We start from the raw sequence: 21300 nt of genomic DNA, 5'->3' as shown, positions 1-21300 counted from the left end.
CGAACCTGTAGCGCAGACTGATGATGATGTTTTCACCTCATTTTGTGATTCCGACATTCTTGTGTTGACTTGTTCAGCTAATTCAGCAAGTGAGTGCTTAACTGAGTCCATATTACTTGATTCTTGTAATGCAGTACAGGTAGTTTTAAATACAATTATATTTATTACTGTTGCTGCAGTCACCAAATGCATTTGGGTGAAAAATAATATATGTGCAATCACTTTAGTAGTAGGCTGGCAGGAATAGGAATGTTCACAGATGCATTCACGTATATATATTAATTTATTTTTAAAAAATTAAATAAATTTACTGTTAGAAATTGTAATAATAATTGATATTAAACGGTACGGTGGAGTGTTAGAGATTGTCTAAGTGCTCCAGGTTCAGGGAGGTTTAATATACATCAATGAAATATCAATATAAATGTCAGAACTTGTAGGGTTTGTTATAATTTCTAAGCCCTAAAATAATAATAATGAAAAAAAAAAATATGTTCATATTCCATTTTAATGAACTTTATAAATAACTAGCTGTGCCCGCGGCTTCGCCCGCGTTGAAATTAGTGTGTCACAAAGTTTTCCCGGCAAACTTCCAGTGAAACTCTCATCAAAATCGGCTTAGCCGTTCCGTAAACCTTCCTCTTGCCAATGGTGGAGCCCTCTCTCCAATAGTGAAACCGCATGAAAATCCGTTCAGTAGATTTTGAGTGAATCGATCACATACACTTTTGGGGACTTTGTTTTATAATACACCAACTGTTGCCCGCGACTACGTCCGCATGGTTATGAAGATATGCATTACTATTAAGATGTTTAACGAAATTTTTTTTTTATTTCTTCTTCTTCTTACGGTGCCTCTTCTCTACGAAGGTTGGCGACCATCATGGCTATCTTAATCTTCGAAGCTGCAGCACGGAAGAGAGAGCGAGTACTTAGATTAAACCATTCACGGAGGTTCTTCAGCCAGGATATTTTCCTTCTGCCTGGTCGGCGTTTTCCCTCGATTTTTCCTTCAATCACAAGCTGAAGAATCCGATATCTGTGTCCTCTCATTATGTGACCAAAATACTGCAGCTTCCTTTCCTTCACAATCCTCATTATCTCCAACCTTTTATTCATTCGGCGCAGAACCTCAACATTTGTTATTTTCATGGTCCAGGATATTCGGAGCATACGTCTGTATATCCACATTTCAAAAGCTTCTAGTTTTGAACATAATGCCGAGGTCAAGGTCCAACTTTCGACCCCATAAAGTAGAACACTGAATACACAACAGCGCACGAGTCTCATGCGGAGTTTTAGGCTAAAGCGTTTATAGCACAAAATCTTTTTCAGCTTCATAAAGGCACTACGGGCTTTTTCTATACGGACTCGAATTTCCTGTTCGCTACTCCATTGTTCATTTATGTAGCTTTTTTAATTTCAGTCACTTGAAATGCTTATCAAACTGAGTAACTTTTGAAAAGGCACAATTTAGTATAATTTAATAGTTATTTTAATTATTTTCAGGGTGTATATGTTTCATACAAACTATCAACCCCAATTAAACCCCCCTAGGGCTGGAATATCGTAAAATCCGTTCTTAGCGGACGTCTGCTAACTATAATCTACCTCCCTGTCAAATTTTATCTTTGTCCAACCTGAATGGATAGACCATCCAGCGGTTTTTGAGTTCTTGTGATGAGTGAGTTAGTGATCTTTCTCTTTTATATATATAGATTACGATGCATTATTTGGACACCTCCTAACCATCTATAGAGCATATATTTTAAATTTCAAGTCTCTTACTTCAAAAATATAAGGCTTTCATACAAACTTCCGACCCCCGTATTATATTAGGGGTCGATTTTCGTAAAATCAGTTCTTAGCAGATGTCTACGCCCTATAAGGAACCTACCTGCTAAATTTCAAGTTTGTAGCTGTTATAGTTTCAGAGGTTTCGTGATGAGTGAGTCAATCTACCATCCCCCGTTTTAACTCCAAAAGAGAGTTTATTCCTAAAGATACATTATTTTGTCACCTTTCTACCATCTATAGAGCATACATTTTAAATTTCAAGTCTCTTACTTCAAAAACATAAGACTTTCATATAAAGTACCAACCCCCGTTTTATCTCCTTAACGGTCGGGTTTCGTAAAATAAGCTCTTAGCGGATGTTTACGCCCTATAAGAAACCTACCTGCCAAATTTCAAGTTTGCAGCTGTTATAGTTCCGGAGATTTCGTGATGAGCGAATCAATCTACCATTCCCCGTTTTAACCCCAAAAGGGAGTTGATTTCTAAAGATACATTATTTAGACACCTTCTCACTATCTATAGAGTATATATTTTAAATTTCAACTCTCTTACTTCAAAAACATAGGACTTTCATACAAACTTCCAACCGCCGTTTTACCCCCTTAAGGGCCGAGTTTCGTAAAATTCGATCTTAGCGGATGTCTACGTCTTATAGGAACATATCTGCCAAATTTCAAGTTTGTAGCTGTTATAGTTCCGGAGATTTCGTGATGAGTGATTCAACCTACCATCCCCCGTCTTAACCCCAAAAGGGAGTTGATTTCTAAAGATACATTATTTGGACACCTTTTCATCATCTATAAGGTATACATTTTAAATTTCAACTCTCTTACTTCAAAAACATGGGACTCTCATACAAACTTCCAACCCCCGTTTTACCCCCTTAGGGGTCGAGTTTCGTCAGATCCATTCTTAGCAGTAGTTAACGCCCTATAAGGAGCCTACCTGCTAAATTTCAAGTTTGTAAGTTATATAGTTTCGGAGATTTCGTGATTAGTGAGTCAACGTAACATCCCCCGTTTTAACCCCAAAAGGGAGTTGATTTCTAAAGATACATTATTTAGACACCTTCTCACTATCTATAGAGTACATATTTTAAATTTCAACTCTTTTACTTCAAAAACATGGGACTCTCATACAAACTTCCAACCCCCGTTTTACCCCCTTAGGGGTCGAGTTTCGTCAGATCCATTCTTAGTAGTAGTTTGCGCCCTATAAGGAGCCTATCTGCCAAATTTGAAGTTTTTAAGTGTTATAGTTTCGGAGATTTCGTGATTAGTGAGTCAACGTAACATCCCCCGTTTTAACCCCAAAAGGGAGTTGATTTCTAAAGATACATTATTTGAACACCTTGTTACCATCTATAGAGCATACATTTTAAATTTCAAGTCTCTTACGTCAAAAACATGGGACTCTCATACAAACTTCCAACCCCCGTTTTACCCCCTTAGGGGTTGAGTTTCGTAAAATCCGTTCTTAGCGGATGTCTACTTCCTATAAGAAGCCTACCTGCCAAATTTCAAGTTTGTAGTGTTGTGTGTTTTTAATAGTTTTATAAGTTATTGTGTGTGTTTCGCGTTTATATATATTATAGATTATAGATATAGATTAACGTTTAAACGTAACCAAAATGTCTTTTGTAGCGACAATTGGATATTTGGATATTACCAATAACCTTTATTAATGTAAAAAAAAAATTCATATTCCATTTTAGTGAACTATTTAAATAATTAACGTTTAAACGTAACCAAAATGTCTGTTGTAGTGACAATTGAATATTTGATGGTACATCGCAATAATGCTTCAAAAATTATTTCATCTAGTTCAGATGCATCATCATCAGGAATGGATTGCAATTTTACAAAATTACGGTCGTGAAAAGCGAAAACTATTATTTGTTATTTTATTGAATACATTGAATTTTCTAACCGTTCACTTCGATCACCTCGACCCATTTATTTGTTGTTGGGAGATCGTTGTGAGCGAAAACAATACCGTCAGTTGTGACGTTTTCGCCACGACCATAACGACCGCGGTCGTCATGTGAAAAGGCTAAAAGATATTTCTTATCGTAATGAGCGTCAAATCGAATGCACCTATGATTAATGTATGGAGTGCAGAAAAAAGGAGCGCATCTTATATGAGGATTCAGTTGAAAAAGTGTCCGCTAACAAACGTTAAATTATAGTTCATAATTCGACCAAAATGGCGCTAACATCACTAAAAGTGTGATATGAAATGAGTAATTACAGAGAACGTGAAGCATAAGATTTACCCTGATGCTAATGTGGCGTCGTCCTAATTTAATGCATTTCGATTATACAAAGATTATTCAGCTCCCCTCTAATAAGCGGGACCCAGTCTGGAAACAAATTGTACAATTAATCGCTCCTATTCAGATACAGCTTTCGTGTGTCAAAATGGTGTCAAACTAAACATTTTATTCGTAAGTTGGTATTACTCACAATGGACGCTATATAATCGATTAGGTAGGATTAGGATTAACCTATACATAATGAATGGTAAGTGAAAAACACTAATTTTCGAATACGTATTGAAGTGTTTTTTCTTAATCTAAGCTATTATACATTATATTCTTTAAACTTATATTAATGTTGTTAACGTTTCACTTTTTTTTTATCATGGCAACATCTTTGTCTGTATATGTGAGCCAAAGAATTCGTGTCTATATCAAAATTAAAATATTTGATATGGATTTTTTTCGCGCCGGCGCGAATGGTGAAACGCATTTGTAGATTTTTTTGTAGAGATTAGAATTTTTCGCAAAATTCCACCATGAGTGAAGAATAATAAATCAAGCGTATGTTGAAGTGCTAATTTACAATCATTTTACTGCAAGTAATGCTTTTAAACGTGTGTTATCAGAACACTATATGAAAAAAATGTTGGAATAATCTATAATTTTTATCGAATTGATTTTGTAATAAAATGGGATCTATCGTTCTGAAAAGTTTATCCATTCTTTTAGGCATTTTTTTTATTTTTGTTGGTATAACAAAGTTGACACCATTTATATCCAAGGAATTACATAAAGATTTGGTGAGTATATTATAATAATAATTTCATGTATTCTGATGCTGATGCTAAGACGGATTTAAAAAGGTCGCTCGGTGCAATAAGATTTTTGCTACGGAGCAACGTGGCTTGCTATTTTAGTATTTGGCCTGCCGCCTAATGCCCAGTGGCACTTGTCTTGTTGCGACAGTAGAATTGGTTCGAAACGTACTATTCTTTCATGCAGTAAATATGAATATTTACTGCCTGGGTCATTGATATACTTTCGCTTGACAATTCTAGTCTATTCAGCTATTTATCACAAAATATTAATTTCATAAATTTTCTGTACGTTTCAGAATTACGTTTCAGATTTAAATGAATAAGCAAAACTTTATAACATTATTTTTATTTACTTTCTTAGAAAAAAAAAAAACGAGCTATCTGCAATACTACATATTTGATCTATTTTAAATTGATGAATGTGAATTGACTGTCAATGTTTGTATTAGGTTTTAATCTAATAAAATTGTTTTTTATTATAAAAAATGGTATTTTAAAAACGACAAAATGTGTTTTCTATATACCTGTAATTATTTTCTGTAAAATTTCGTAGTAAAGTAGATCTATGTAGGTATATATTAATACGTGAAGCAAAAACTTTGTACCTTTTTTTACGAAAACTAAGTGGATGGAGAGTACGAAATTTAGCACACTTACAGTTTATATAGAGAAGGTGTGCAGAAATCTATTATTGTTTTTTAAATTAAGCATAAAAATACATTAAATCAATTTAAAAAAACATTACACACACTACCTTTTATTTGACACACATAGGCTAAAACATTTATCTGATATATTTTGTAGTATTAATATAAACTAGAAAATAACAACTGCCCCGGTGTAATGGTGCACTAATCACCGGCAGTCACAGATTCGATTTCCGCTCGGGGTGGATTTTTATTTGTAGAATATTTCTTTCCGGTTTGGGTGTCTGTTCTTGTAGGCCTCACCACTACTAGCACGTGAAAATGTCGATTCCACTCCCGGTTGTATCGCAAACACTTAATAGCGATCGTTACTCAAAGTAGAGAATATACCAGGCATGTGGAGCAATGAGGTGGATTAAGCTCCGACCTTTATCCTACATGCAGGAGTCCTATTCCCAGCATTAGAACGTTAAAGGCTGAATCAGTAAAGCTAGAAAACGACGATCTCTTCTAATACAAATTATTGTAGTTAACTTCTAAATCTTAAAAAACTTATACTATAGCTCCTGTTGACTAAACTTTGGTGACTATCGATATTTTTAGCAAAGAATATACATTAGGTACAGCTTAATGATAAATAATAATAACGTTATGGCAAACTTTAACATTGATACAGGTTTTTATTATTACATACAAGTAGATGAATGTTCATGCATTGAAAGGGTGATGTCATGTTGGGTTTGTTTTACTTTTTTTTAATACAATGTAGTTTTGAATCATCAACGCTACGTAATTATGATACACAATCTGCATCTTGTAATTTGACGTCCGCAACTTTTAATCCTTTAGGGAACAATTATGTCGTTTATTTACTGGATGCCTATTCGAATAGATGACTCGTAGAATTTTGTATATATTGTTTATGGCGAAATCATCCATGCTATTTTGGTACTATTAGAAGTCACTATTTCATATAAATAAAATAAAATTTTGAAATAAAAAATCAATATGAAAAGTATCGTACGGGTTATTCTGGATCTCCAAATATTTATATACCAAGTTTAACCCAGATTAGTGCAGCTATCGTAGAGTGATTCAGTAATATACATCGATCTTGTACAGGGATTTTCCTTTTCAGTAACCCCATTGACCTCTTTGTTCACGTAGGAAATGATTTAAATTAGTTTAGTTATTATTCTTAAATTATTGTTAACATAAAGCTTCATTTTTACAGAGAAAAGAATATGTAAGGTACGCGAAGGTTTTTCCATTCACGGACCTGTTGGATTTCAAAGTACCGTCGAAATGGTATCGGAGGAGCGTTGGTGGACTTGAAATTTTGTTTGGGATCGCACTAGCTGTTATACCTAGTCGTAAGTAAATTTAATTTAGTTTAAACTACCTACTGAGTTGTTATTCTTGTATTGTTTAGTGTGTCTATTGGCATAAATAAAGATCAAGCAATTTACAAATAATAATTAAATGATCTTCTGCCTTCTACTATATCATTATTGTACCGAACAAGTGCATCGATAGATATGGAAAATATTATACTCGAAGTTTTACGATATCAAGCTTTTATAAAAATAAAAAAAAAATGTACGAAATATAAACTGCGTGAACACAGTTTATATTTCTGTTCTGAGTTTGATTTTGTTCAAATAATGAATCTTATAATTTTCGGAGGTTTCACCAACGAATTAGCATATAATAACAATCTTTATTTTCTTAAAGGCGTAAGTCTTTGAAATAAAGCACTGCAGTTTGTTCCTATTTAATGTCGAATTTCTCACAAATCGCCATTGGAATCATATCCGCTACCTATGTGCACACAAGTCGTTGTTCCAGATAAAGTAAAGAATACGGCGAACATAGGGCTAGTGCTGCTGATGATTCTGGCCACCTACTCTCACGTCATGGTGGGCGACCCCTTCGACCGCTGCGCGCCTGCCCTCGTCTTCTTCTTCATGCTCACCGGTCGTCTCGTCGTATGGTAACGTAATACACACATACCTAAATACTCGTTCACCTAAACACGTTGGCCTGTCAGGAGAATCGTCCGTACCCATCCCGATTTATTGAGGTAGGACAAAGATTTATTTAGGTCAAAATCTGAAGCAGCCCGACTGAGGAATCGCTTCGATCTTATAGAAGATCACAACTAAATTACACTGCGCTCAAGTCGTATTGTGTTCCCGTGATGAGTAAGGCCACCAGAGCTTCTGAGGAGGTTCGGGGGTAAGGTTGAAAACGCGCTTGCGATGCTTCTGGTGTTGCAAGGTTTCGGTAACCGTTTACCACGTCCTTACGCTTGTTTGTCGACCTAGTCATATAACAAATTGAAAAATTTATAAACATCCCCTTTGAGTGCGGAGCGATCTAATAATTGTACAAAGTGGAAGAGTTTTCTTATTTTAACGTGCTATAATCTAGGGATCGAATTGGCTGATTTTTTTTTGTAAGCAAAAGCTACAAATCTTCAACGCGACTATCTATACTATATCCTAAAAAATAAAGCTACGCTAAAGCCCTAAAATAAATATTACAAAGCTCCATGATGATTATAAGAGTATAAATGTTTATGCGTTTACGACGTTATTTATAACTTGTACAAAAATAATGTTATTGAAGACAATCTAGAACGTACTAGAAATAGCTTACACAACTTCTATACTTATTATGAAAACTAAATCGGTTTGTAAAAGTAATCACAATTATTTTCTAAAAATATTCGATGATTCATTTCACTTGCCCTGATAAAAAGCTGTAAAGTTTTGTACTTTAAATATACGTTTTGATTTGATTTGATTTTACTGGTTGGTCTACTGCAGGTTAGTAGATATAAGTATCTTACTATGAGTAACGAACGATTGCTATGATTGGTTTATAAAATCAACCGGGACCGACAGTTTAACATGCTATCCGAGGCACAGTGGGTTGACCCACAAGGACACAATATACGTTACTTTCGTTGTATTGCACCTACCGTTTAAATTTGTACCAATGTTTTTTTTTAGAATTAGATATTTTTTATTCAGTAGGTAAACATCGTCATAAGAGTATCAAAATTAAAAGCAGCTTGTGACGCGCGTTTAATGCAAATATTCATTGTTTATTATTCCTATCGGAAATGTATACGTTTCGGTACTATACATTTAAAATTTGATAGGTTTTCAGAATCGAATTGTTTTATACGATTACTATCTATTTTGGGATATTTCAATCTGACAGAGGAAAATAAATACGAACATAATCTAACAAATCGTGGGTAGAACTTGCGTCATAGTGTGCTCCAAAGCAAAGTTTGCAAAAGAATGATTTCTCACGTCAGCCGGGCTTTGATCACAGTGATACTAATTTCGACAAGTACATTTAGCTCGTTTGTTGTAAAGCAATACATCAGGTCGATTTAGGAAGCATATAATATAATCGTTATGCCGACGTTTTTAATATACGTCCTTGAAATAATACGGTGGTAACCACACGAACCTTGACCAATCTCCGTGCGATGTAAGCACGGGTAACAAATTCAAATTAGTTCTATCGGCCGCAGTATCATCTGGCAAAATGCCAAAAATTTGCTTTGACGAGTCACTTGTTGTGTTTATAATAATGATGATAACTATTTCGATTCACACGGCCACGGCTTTATCTATAGAATTTTTTGGTACACATACTAAATTTTTTATTAAATTATTCAAATTTGTTTTAAGGTATCAGACAAGTCGACGGGAAGAATTGGAAAAAACGGCAGCGACTCAGAACGGAAACGGTCTCAAGAGAGATTAGAAGCTTTTCGTTCTGTCATAACATTAAAATATTTTCTTTGTCGTATTTGTAGACTATTCATAAATTTCTAAATGCCACTAGTTTGGTTTAGCAAGTTTCGAATTTAATTTACATTAATATCAAAAGTAGCTTCTATTACTTCAATAAATCGTCATACTGATGATTATTTCTAAACAAAATTAAGTAGTTTCATCAGTTTGCTTATAAGTATCACAACTGTATTTTCATTACTCTCGCACTATTAATATAATTAAGGCACGCGCAATTTTTCAAATTTAAAACTTTCCTCTTTTAATTCTAAGTTTATTATGCCATAGAAGTCGTATCTAAAAGTGATATTAATTTAAGCGGTATTATTAACTAAGTTCATCTTGTGTGTATGTGTGTGTAAAATATTTTTACAGGTATGTAAGTACTATAATTATAAAATAATGACATAGTGTGTAGGTCCTCATTACTGCCGCTCTAAGGTAGAGATAGAGTTATTAAATTATTCACAATGCAAATTAAAGATTTTAAATACATTTGCTCAAATTAAAAACAATCGGAACAGCAGCCGAAATTTGTCAGTTACTAGTATGTAATTAAATATTCTAGTCAAATTGATAAGTTTATAAGATTCCTTTATTTGTATGTATTGTATTATCTATTGAATGAGCAAAAATAGTTGTACATGAAGGCACGTAGATTCGTTTACTAACAAATCACATAACACATGCAAATCATAGTTTATGAATCCTATGTAGGTACTTCTTTACAAAAGATAAATTTATAGGAAAAAATTACATAAAAAGATATAACTGCAAAATTCGAATGATTTGTTTTAAATGAAGTACGAATAATGTTCGACATAAATGGGTAATGAATAAATGGATGAGTAATAAAATATCTCGTTTTATTTAAATAATTCCATAAACATGTATAAGTATTATAATATATTAATATTTAAGCGTACGATTATAAAATATTTTTAACATAATACCTGAATAAAATAAAAAAAATTCTCTTAGTACCTACCCTACATTTTAGATAAATTAATCAAAATAAAAATTACACAAAGAGCAATATAAACGTACCTACTTCTAATTTCTACTGCTTTTTAATGGATTACATATATTTAGGATGATTTTTAAAAGAGCTTTACAAACAATGCCTTTTTATCTACTTCTTTTAAAATAAAAAAATAAAAATAACACAAAAGGTTTTATGTTATGTATATAAAATACAAGATATGCGGAGAAACAAAATTTAAATTAGTTCAGTATTTATTAAATAAACCTTTACTCACTAATCAGTATAGATTTTGGAAAAAGTAGATTTATAGCAACTGCATTTTTAAACAACTAGCATTATATCAAAGGTTAATGGAAAGTGGAAATTTATTTTAAATATACATTTTCCAACAACATAGCATTGTGTAGAATAAATGAATTCTCATGGCTTCTACAACCACATATCATAATGTGGATACGACTTATAACTTGCTTTTTATTTAAATTTTATACAAGTTATATTAAAAATCCAGAAACAAATCACATTAACTATTTGACTTTATTAATCACTAGCGACCCGCCCTGGCTTCGCACGGATGCAATGCTGATACTAAATACTATCAACAACAAAAGATACGTAAAAAGTATAGGATAAAAACTGTTATTGTGGGTTATCCCTAAGCGATAGATATATACCATCGTGGACTTTTTGTAGAACTTTTTAAGGTGTACAATACTGTATTACATTATTTTAATCTATCTCGTAGGGTTCAGCCAGCATTTGCAATGTATATTTAAATAAATTAATGTGTTTATTTAAGACATCACAGTAGTAACCTCTAAAATTATCAGTGTTTTTCTACCGTATTATACATAAAAGCCATTCTCTGGAATCACTCTATCTATTAAAAAACCGCATCAAAATCCGTTACGTAGTTTTAAAGATCTAAGCATACAGTGATATAAAGTAGCCACTCTTTACGGCATGACTAACATTCGCCTCATGTGAAAAAGCGAAAAGTACTGTAAGAAATAGTTGTAACTAAAATAATTGTAGGAATATAATTGGTAGTGTATATATATATATATATATTATGAGAATGTGTGTATACAAAATCTACATATGGGAAGCTGTCGATGTCAATACAATTAAGCTGATTCTATTTTCTTTAAAAAAGAGGTGGTGAACAAATCACATATGACAAATTTATATGTACGTCTTGCCGTACAAATTAGTTTTTTTTTAATTTAATTAAAAAAAAATAGTTTTACAAATTTTATAATTACCATGGGGCTTAATTGCAAAAATTTAATGAACTTTATTATAAACTAATACAACATTTTTTTTCTCAAGTTAAGCTTGTTTAGTGATTTATGCAAGCTCAGTTATGATTTAGATTTTAGATCAGTAATTTAGATAAATATTATTATTTTCAAATCTTTTAATAAGCCTTACAATGTACATTTTTTTAAGCAGGATCCCTACCTGTCTGCAACAGCTCAAGGGCATTTCTTAAATTCATTATGGCGGTTTTAATATCATCGTAATTCAGAGCGCTGCTGGCCCACTTGCAGTATTTCTGAGCTTTAGCTATTTGATCTGGGTTAAGTTGTGCCACACTTGAGGAATTGTCTCCATACAATGTATTAGATGGTGTAGGTTGTGGTTGTTGCGATGGATCATATGGGATGAAACCTCCTGGGTTTGGGTCCGGGGTGTATGGCACGGGGGGTAGTTGAGATGCAGCTCTCATGGCAACATTTGGATCCGGCAGACTATTGTTAAAACTAGTAGGCACGGATGGCATAGACGGCACAGTTGATACAGGGGGTGTAGCAGGAGTGACATTAGTGAAACCGAATGTCTGAGAGTTGGTATTTTCGGGTTGACTGACATCACTTGTTGACTCTTCATCACCTTGATTTGGATTTTCTGATTGCATTGGACCTAAAACAAAGATTCTACACATATAAACATCACTCACAAAATAGTAAAATTTATAGACAACTGTGTATATTATTACTTTTAAAATTTTGGTTCAACAGAACTCTTACGGTCTTACTTATAAAAATCTCGCTAAGCAATACTTAGCAACTGCTTAGTTAAACCGCTCTTAAGCTATAAATCCATGTTTAACTTTTGTTTACTTATAAACGTTGATTAGCTGTTACTTAGTTAAGAAACAAACAAAGAACGATACATAGATGGTTGGCACAGATTATACCTAAAATAATCGATTAGATAGAGAAATTGTATGAACGAAATTGTTAAAAGTTCTATTTTTTCCATATTATATCATCTATGACATTGTCCGAGTGTCGTGAATTTGACAGATGACGCTCATTTAGTATATTTTATAACGGGAATTTCTATCTAAATAATTTTTTCTTTGATTTTTAATAGTAGTACTTATTTAATTTTCAACATTTTCATTTAATTTATTAAAATTAAAAGAAAATGAATGAGTTTTATTGTAAACATTTTATTGAGTTTTAGTGTGATTATTGTATTCTAATTAAATTGTCATCTAAACAAATAAATAAAATTGGAGTATCTGTTTGTAATATTAAAATAATTGGAAAATTAAAATAAGAAAATTAAAAGAAAATGAACGAGTTTTATTGTGATTATTGTATTCTAATTAAATTGTCATCTATACAACTAAATAAAATTGGTGTGACTGTTTGTAATATTAAAATAACCGCTTTTTTATTCATATGTATGCGTACACAGTACATATATCAAAATAACATTTTTTATAATTTTCTTCTCCTCAAAATCAGCTACTATCTATCTAGCTTAAATCAGCTACGTCATTTTGAAAATCACGAAGATCTTCCAATCCATCCATGTTTTAAGCACAAATATATATATTTTTTCTAACAAACAAACGCAAGTAAGTAGATCAGACGTCAACAGACGTAGAACAGCTGATGTATGTGAAATCCGCCATCTTGCCGCTTAGCGAGAGTTAAACTATGTCTCAGCAGTGTTTAGTTCTGATGGCTATTTAAACACTACTTAACGACTTCTTAACGCTAAATAGTGTTTATAAGTGAGGTTTGTGCTAATCCGTTGTTAAGCAATTGATTGAATATTAAGAAACGTTTATAAGTAAGACTGATTGAAAATAATCTGGTTTTAATCTTCAAGCAATAAAGTAAAACCGATATTTTCAACTAAAAATGTTTAAGCTTGGTTTATGTGCAAGATACACGTAGAATTCTTATACATCTTATTTATCATTTTACAAGTGAAATATTACTAAGGATACTTTTAATATTAAATTCTATAAGTCTTTACATATAGTATGGCTCAAAACAAGTATGAATTTTCTATACATTCAAAAATAATTTTTATGTGATCTTTTAATTATTGGTAATTAAAATAGACGATACTATTAATAACCAAATGCATCTCACCTGGGACTGGGGTCTCTCCATTTTTGAGGCAGTTGTGAATGTAAGCAGCCTTCCATCGAGCATACTTGCGATTTTGTGCTGCTTCATCAGTGAGGTCTCCAAATGTTGTCAGAACATCATAGATGACACTGGCAGTATAAAATGCCTTCACAATATTCCTAGAAACATTTCAACTTTTTTATAAAAATACATTTGGAAGAAAAAAAGTTAAAGAACTTGTAATTATGTGAAACTATGCTTACAAAACAACCTGTATTCAAGACTTACTTTCCATAGTTTTGTTCCTGATCTTGTTTGTCTGCAAACAAGAATAATTTAAGAGCATAATTTTCCAAATGTGCTTGAGCAACCACTTCATTAGAAATTGCTTCATTGTCCTTGTAAATCTTTTTAGCTTCTTCTAACCAGTCCATTACGCCTAAAAGTAAAAAAAAAATGTTGGAACATAAATTCGTTAATTTAATTAATGACAGTCATATTATAAACACAAATGTTTTCTCGATTTTAAGCTCATAAAATGGCTAAATTCAAGATGGATTTCTAATGTTATAAATATATATATACTTTATGTTTTTAAATATTTATATACTTTTTGTTTATTTTCAGTTAATATCTTTACAAATATAATATTATGGACATGAAAGTTTATCTAGCAAACATCTTACCCATTAAAACTTTCGTTTCTTCTGGTGTTTTTTTAGTAGTTAATTTAAGCCCAACTTGTAAGGCATGTAATCTGCACCAGTACGCAATAATGGGATCTCTAGAATCATGTTCTGATGCTGTTTTAAGATAATGTTGAATTGATTTCAGACTAGGTGGGCAATCTGGTATATTTATCGACATCTTCCTTTGTGTTCCACGCAAATTACTGCGATTTGTATATTGAAATTAATAAGGTTAGTACAAATTAAATTTGGATTTCACTTTCTAAATTTGGATTTTAGATATCACTAATACAATTTTAGCTGTTATCCTTATGTCTGACATTTACAATGTTACAAACATTGTCAAAGACACTAATAGTAAAATAACTTGCCTATACAGCAGTCTAATTAGTATATATGTAGCTAGCTACTACGTAGGTAATTGAAAAACATTTGACACATCAATGATTAAAATTCGTTAAAAAATTGAACCTCTACATTTTATTTCTGATTTTTTGTTTACTTAACCAAATGTAGTTATTCTAAATTTATAGCATTAATTTTCTAGGATATTTTTACTTTATGAGCATAGCCTATTATTAGCAAGCATTATAAAATTTATTCCATCGTGATAAGACATTTAGTTTAAAAGTTACACCGATTTATTTAAATAGGGTTAGCAACTGCATTAATTTTTTTAAAATATTCATTAAAAATCAAATGTATAACAAATTTTGGCTAAGATCTAGACTAGGTAAAACCGAATTAGAAAAACCGAATTATGGGGTTTTTGGGTGTGGAGGGTGGAGGGTGTAGGGGAATCTATACAAGGTAACACTGTCACACCTCAAAACCCCATGGTTATGGAGATATCCATGGTTAAAGTTTTGAGGTTAGAAGAAAAATTTAAAGCTATTATAATACCTTTGAGCTCGTACTGTTTGCATTGTGTGACAAATCGACACTTTTAAACAAAATAACGCGTCAGACATAATATTCTAATAAAATTAGTAACATTGCGTGCTAGAATATAGGTTTAGGAATTCGAAAAATACCCCAAACCGAATCGGAGCACCCCACTGTCCACGTGGTCTTGGTCTGTCCTACCCCTAGTGTTTTTTTTTGTGCCGCGGAGGCGCGGAGGGAGGGCAGCCCTCGCACGCAAGGGCGGAAGGGCTGCACTTCCCGCAGCGCCGGAGCCAAGCGTTCCTCTAACTTTCGGAATTCTTCTTCTAACCTCAAAACTTTAACCATGGATATCTCCATAACCATGGGGTTCTGAGGTGTGACAGTGGTACCAGGGGTAGGTTCCCCCCCTCTCCCCCCCTTCCCCCCACGGTCCCGAAATTCGGTTTTACCTAATCTAAAGCTTTACCTAAATTTTTTATATTGAAATAGAAAATAGTTTTTTTAATTATGTACTAAATTGTAATTGTAAAAGAAAATATCTACCTGTTCCCGTTCAAAACAGTACCTACAGTACAGTCCTGTGAAAGACACACAGACAGCGGAGATCACGTCAAGTACCTTTGGGTCAGTCAGTCAGCCAGTTCAGCCTATTGCAGTCCACTGCTGGACATAGGCCAGACCCCATTAATAAATCCCATTTAATAATAATGTTGTGTATTGTGGATAACGTCCTTTGACGGTTGACAGTATCCGACAGTAAAAAATTTGATTAATTATTCTTTTTAACGTCGAATTCTAATCTATTTATGAAATATTTGTATTCGCATATATCAATCTGAAAGTTGCAGATTAGTAATCGAAAAGAAACCGGTACTACTTGCGATTCGTCAAATAGCGTTATCCACAACTAATAAAATAATCTCTAAGCGTCTATTTCACTGGCTACCGTTAACCACGGTCATATACAGAGTACAGAGGTTGGACAACTACAGTGGGGGGGGGGGACTTAACTTCGGATTAATAGCTTACCACCGCCAGCGGCATGACGATCGCTAGGTGTGCTGTGCAACGAAGATAGAATAGCATTCTGTTATTTTTATATCATATTTCACGCATTTATGTTTTAAAATATAACCAATTACAATGACATGTCAACATCACACCACGTGACCGTAAAAAGTGATAGCAGTGACGTACAGCGCCGTTGACGCAAACGAAAAGTTATAATATTCTCGTATTAATCTCCCATCATTGAAATTGAGCTTAGTTTCCTGACCTGTTTAAAAGACCGTGCCGTTAACACTTTTTGACAGATAAAGGTATCCAAAGGATAAGGTTTATTATCAAACATTCCTTTTCACCATCGAATTTATAAACAAGAAAATGACTTGACATAATTACATAGCCTTTCCTGGTCCCATATTTTTATTCATTTTGATAAATATGTCCATATTAATATGAAGCTTACAGCAAGAATTTGACATTGTTATTCACCTTATTAACTGACCTTGGGAAGCACAATATTGAAGGTGGTTTTTCTTCGTTTGCCTGCAAACACAAATATTTGTTCAATTAAGTTTGATTTTCAATTAGGTATTTAGCCATCAGAACACAAATTTGCTATCCTCATTCATGTTAAATTACATTAATATTTAAATCTAGTTTAGTAGTATAACTTTTTTTTCACTATCGATAACGACATCTTTTTCTTTTTACAAAAAATACTAATATAATAGTGAGTGACTTCACTAATGTGATGTAGATTTCATCGATTGCCGAATGTGTTGTTTTGTGACGTGTGCGTTGTGAGTTCTAGTACTGTGACGCTATCTATGAAATTTTGCTCCATGAATGGGGTAGTGTGTAGAGATTGACATTTCACATTTGTGATTTGACAGATGTGTGTAATGTAAATTTGTATTATTATAAAAGAAATAATACATTATTACATTCTTGAAGTGTTACATGTTGAGTGTTGTAATAAATAAGCAATTAGATAAAATGCCATCGAAGCAGAGAAAAATTGCTATGATGGGATATAGATCTGTTGGTAATGTATACAATGTACACCTGATAAAATATATTTATGCGTCTTATTTAATGTTATGACGTTTTATTTAACAAAAAAGTATTTTTGTAGGTAAATCGTCTCTGATTATTCAATTTGTCGAAGGGCAGTTTGTCGATTCGTATGATCCTACTATAGAAAATAGTAAGTTATTATTCTTATTATAGTCGTAAGAAAATCTTTTGTTTTGGTCTACGTAAGATTATTGCGGGTTATACATATAGATTTATAACCCGCAATAATTGTTATTTAAAATTGTATTTGATATCGATCACATTGTAATATTGGTTTATTGATTTTAACATAAAAAAATTTCTCTGCACTCAGCCTTTACAAAGTTCATTCGGCTAAATTCAACAGAATATGAAGTTAAATTGGTTGATACAGCAGGTCAAGATGAGTACAGCATCTTTCCTCTACAGTATAGCATGGACTTTCATGGATATGTTTTGGTCTACTCTATCACTTCAAGTAAAAGTTTTCAAATAGTACAAATAATATATGATAAACTCTTAGATATGGTAGGAAAAATACAGTAAGTGTAAACTATTCACTTAATTTATTAGATTATTTTTCACTAGGATTTGTAAGACGAATATATTACTTTTTATGTTATGAAATTAATAATATTTTACCTATTATTAAAACTATATAGATATCTTAAAAAAATATATTTTTTTAAACTGAATGATTAAAGTTTAAAATAATAATTGGTATATTATTTTCGGAGCTGCTGTGTTTATAGATGTTGATTGAACACCTTAATCAAGTTTTGTTGAAATATTTTGTTCATCTTAATTTCAGTGTGCCTATAGTTCTTGTTGGTAATAAAACAGATTTGCATTTGGAGAGAAAGATAAGCACAGAAGAAGGAAAAAGATTAGCTGAAAAATGGAATGCAGCTTTTGTGGAAACTAGTGCTAAAAGAAATGAGGTGAATATGTATATTTTTTTTATTAATTTATGGCTTTGTTTCTTTTTATTTTTTTTTAAGTAAAAATATGCATCAATACAGTACAGCTTCCAAAAAACTTTATATGGAAAAAAATGAACATAAGCTCTATATATAAGATAAAGTTTTAGTTGTACTACAGTTAGCTGAAGCTATTTTTACTTGCAATAAGTTTTAACTATTGTTATATATTTTAGAAAAAGTGTAGAACGTTATTTCTTTCATATCCAACAAAACATTTTGCAATATTAGTTTTAACTAATTTCAACTATTTCAAAAAGTTAATTAATATAAGATTTTATTTTTATTTCAGTCAGTAACAGATATGTTTCATGCGATGCTGTCTGAGATAGAACGGTCAGATGGACATATGCCGGAGAAGAATGGGTGTGTTGTTTTTTAATGAAAGACACTTAGTGAACAAAGTGCTTATTTACGCAGAAGTGAATTAAATTATTGATAGTTTGTACACAGCTACCATACTAGCAATATAGATTTTTTCTAAGTGAATATTTGAGGTTTGTCATGCACTTAATGTCTTGTCAATGTGTTCTGTTTCATGAAGACTAATTGTGTGTTAGGTTACATGTGGAGAGTAGAGTCTATTGCGGGTGACCATAAATCGCAGTAAGAGTCATTTTAAATCTATGAACAATAGACCTGAGGTAATCCGACAATATGTATTTTTAGAGTTGCTTGTAATCCAATAACAAGTAAAATGTTCTGGTGAGTGTTGAGGTACAATACATACGTTATCTTTTTTGTATAAGTGTATTCATGTTTTTTATATTGCAGCTTTATAAGTTGAACAATAAGAAGTTTAGTAAAGAATATTGGTGTGGCAACTTTTTAAGTTAGTGTAGCCTAATGTAGGTTCGGTTGCCTGTATAATTCACACAGTTGTTACAACTGTAGTTGCGCCTCAATTATAGAGATACCATACTATATTAAACCTTAGGAAAACAAATAAATCTTTATAATTTATTTTATGTTTACTAATCAATGCCTGCTCTTACGACCGCATTTTTCACCAAACGTCCGAAATCCTCCATTGATCACTAAATTAAATATAATGAATGAAAATGTTCCGCATTAATTTTGTTTAAAACATTTGTTGTCTGTAAAGCCGGTTTACGGACGATAGTTTTACGTGATAATGTAAGTGTGTGTGTGTGTGTGTGTGTGTGTGTGTGTGTATATGTATGAATTGAATTGAATTATTATCACTGAATTAACATTATTTTGTAAAATACAAATAATGAGGTAACTGAAAATTACAATATGTGTCACAAGCCAATGCTTGGGCCGATCATGCTTCTGTATTGTTTGTTTCGCGCTCTCGCTTGCAAGCTCAGGCTCAGGCGGAACGTTACACTTTTTCGTGCGTGCAGCCGGTGTTCATCGATTTATAAGACGTTATCACGTCAAAACACTTTTAGGGAACATTTTGTTAAACCGGATTACCAATGGTCTACTGTTAGATGTTAAATGTTTGTACGATATGTTTTATTGTCAAAATGTCGCTCGACTAATTTATTTTCTTTTACATATTATTATTAAATCATGTCGCCACTTGTAGTAAAAAATAGTTTGTTGTAATAAGGGAAATGAGAAAATTTAATATTATTACGATAGGATATTTATTTGACGACACGTGAAAGTTTAGCAGTTTTATATCATTTAAAATAATGTAGATGTAAAAACTACTGGATTACTTTGCCAGTTTGTAAACTACTGTCTACGAAATACGTAGACTATGAACAAAATGTTGCGGTATGCATTGAAATACGACAATAGTCCAAATGAATTAGACAAAAAAAAAAAAAAAATACCAGCTTACATGAATTTCGAAAAATACGGGTTAAAGGAATATGTTTATGAATCAGTGACTCGGTGTTTTTATTTGTTTAAAATAATTTTAAATTTCTAATAATTTTTAACTTTATCGGAATTATGTGCCCTTTTATTTGTTAATTATGACTACGTTACGGGTGATTTAGGTTTTAGTGCAATATTTCGCTATTCGGAAGTCCAAGAGGCTAAATAGGGCTTACCGAGCATCGTGGACACCTATTCGATTGTGTAGGTTAGGTGCAAAAATGAAAAAAAGTTATAATAGAGTGTGCGCATTTACCGATGGACAGAGGGAAGCGTGCACGTTTTTTAAAAATGAAAGTAAAACGGGCACAAAGTTGTAAGATATTAATAGTTTATCCATCCCTCGTGTTTCTGATCACTATGCAATATTAATCTGACATTTTACCTGGTGATGGCTGCCGTAAGATCATGGCTGAAGTCATAGCCGAAGGGTAGGAACGTGCAAATTTGGTTACTTCAGCTTATGCGAATCGACAGATAGTTTTGTCCCTTATTGATTCTTGAATTATTATTTACTTACATATATATATAGCTTGGTCGGCAAACAAGCATTAGGCTTACCTGATGGTAAGCGATTACCGTAGCATATAGACTTCTGCAACACTAGAAGCATCGTTCGTGCGTTGCCGATCCTATCCCCAATCCCCCCAGGAGCTCTGGTTACCTTACTCTATCCCCAATCCCCCCCAAGAGCTCTGGTCACCTTACTCACCACAGGAACACAACACTGCTTGAAAACAGTATTATTTAGCTGTAGTTTTTTATTGAGTGATTTTATGTGTAAGGTCGAGGTACTACCGAAGTCGGGCTGCTCCATATTGTGAACAAGAAATTTGAAGCCTCTGTTTAATCTACGTGATAAAATAAATAAAATGGCTGCTCTCGAGAAGGTCCAGGTGACTTTTTTTTTTGTCACTTTGCGACTTAACTGTTTCCTTATGTCATCTGAAGTACTCAAGTTTTTATAACGATTGGTTACCTTGACCGATTGAACTGGACGTCGAGTCTGGCGTCTCTATATAACTCATTAATGCATGGTTAGAGTACTCGACAAGATGTAAGGTTTTCCGCCTTATGATATTCTGTCGCGCTCGAGTAATTCCTAAAATCTTTGCCGGGG

General features: G+C 32.7%; 3 protein-coding genes across 3 annotated transcripts; 2 read left to right on the top strand and 1 right to left on the bottom strand.

Annotated features, from left to right (window-relative positions):
- The first annotated feature begins 4459 nt into the window (after window positions 1-4459).
- On the top strand, window positions 4460-10197 carry LOC123654391 (novel acetylcholine receptor chaperone). Its single transcript, XM_045590302.1, has 4 exons — window positions 4460-4857; window positions 6757-6895; window positions 7371-7515; window positions 9236-10197. Exons 1-4 carry the CDS (start codon window positions 4747-4749, stop codon window positions 9309-9311), a joined length of 471 nt encoding a protein of 156 aa, XP_045446258.1. The 5' UTR covers window positions 4460-4746; the 3' UTR covers window positions 9312-10197.
- Window positions 10198-11509: 1312 nt separating this feature from the next.
- Window positions 11510-14782, bottom strand: LOC123654390 (vacuolar protein sorting-associated protein VTA1 homolog). Its single transcript, XM_045590301.1, has 4 exons — window positions 14392-14782; window positions 13994-14144; window positions 13727-13884; window positions 11510-12251 (listed from the first exon to the last, which is right to left on the bottom strand). The coding sequence occupies exons 1-4, from the start codon at window positions 14570-14572 to the stop codon at window positions 11773-11775; spliced, it is 969 nt and encodes a 322-aa protein (XP_045446257.1). The 5' UTR covers window positions 14573-14782; the 3' UTR covers window positions 11510-11772.
- Window positions 14783-17058: 2276 nt separating this feature from the next.
- LOC123654661 (GTP-binding protein Rheb homolog) lies at window positions 17059-19286 on the top strand. Its single transcript, XM_045590551.1, has 5 exons — window positions 17059-17332; window positions 17423-17494; window positions 17678-17885; window positions 18155-18284; window positions 18616-19286. Exons 1-5 carry the CDS (start codon window positions 17248-17250, stop codon window positions 18703-18705), a joined length of 585 nt encoding a protein of 194 aa, XP_045446507.1. The 5' UTR covers window positions 17059-17247; the 3' UTR covers window positions 18706-19286.
- Window positions 19287-21300: the final 2014 nt, after the last annotated feature.

The sequence above is a fragment of the Melitaea cinxia genome, chromosome 6 (assembly GCF_905220565.1).
Source record: "Melitaea cinxia chromosome 6, ilMelCinx1.1, whole genome shotgun sequence".
Lineage (NCBI taxonomy): Eukaryota > Metazoa > Arthropoda > Insecta > Lepidoptera > Nymphalidae > Melitaea > Melitaea cinxia.
The sequence above is the reverse complement of the archived record's forward strand: the minus strand, read 5'-3'. Positions and strand labels throughout refer to the sequence as shown.

Excerpts from the sequence above, each read along its gene's own strand:
- LOC123654391 (XM_045590302.1), top strand. The coding sequence starts at position 4,747 with ATGGGATCTATCGTTCTGAAAAGTTTATCCATTCTTTTAGGCATTTTT. Across the intron at positions 6,896-7,370 it reads ACTAGCTGTTATACCTAGTC|ATAAAGTAAAGAATACGGCG; the intron begins GTAAGTAAATTT and ends TCGTTGTTCCAG. Across the intron at positions 7,516-9,235 it reads ACCGGTCGTCTCGTCGTATG|GTATCAGACAAGTCGACGGG; the intron begins GTAACGTAATAC and ends ATTTGTTTTAAG.
- LOC123654390 (XM_045590301.1), bottom strand. The coding sequence starts at position 14,572 with ATGTCGATAAATATACCAGATTGCCCACCTAGTCTGAAATCAATTCAA. Across the intron at positions 14,145-14,391 it reads AGAAACGAAAGTTTTAATGG|GCGTAATGGACTGGTTAGAA; the intron begins GTAAGATGTTTG and ends TTTTACTTTTAG. Across the intron at positions 12,252-13,726 it reads TGGAGAGACCCCAGTCCCAG|GTCCAATGCAATCAGAAAAT; the intron begins GTGAGATGCATT and ends TCTTTGTTTTAG.
- LOC123654661 (XM_045590551.1), top strand. The coding sequence starts at position 17,248 with ATGTTGAGTGTTGTAATAAATAAGCAATTAGATAAAATGCCATCGAAG. Across the intron at positions 17,495-17,677 it reads TGATCCTACTATAGAAAATA|CCTTTACAAAGTTCATTCGG; the intron begins GTAAGTTATTAT and ends CTCTGCACTCAG. Across the intron at positions 18,285-18,615 it reads CTAGTGCTAAAAGAAATGAG|TCAGTAACAGATATGTTTCA; the intron begins GTGAATATGTAT and ends TTTTTATTTCAG.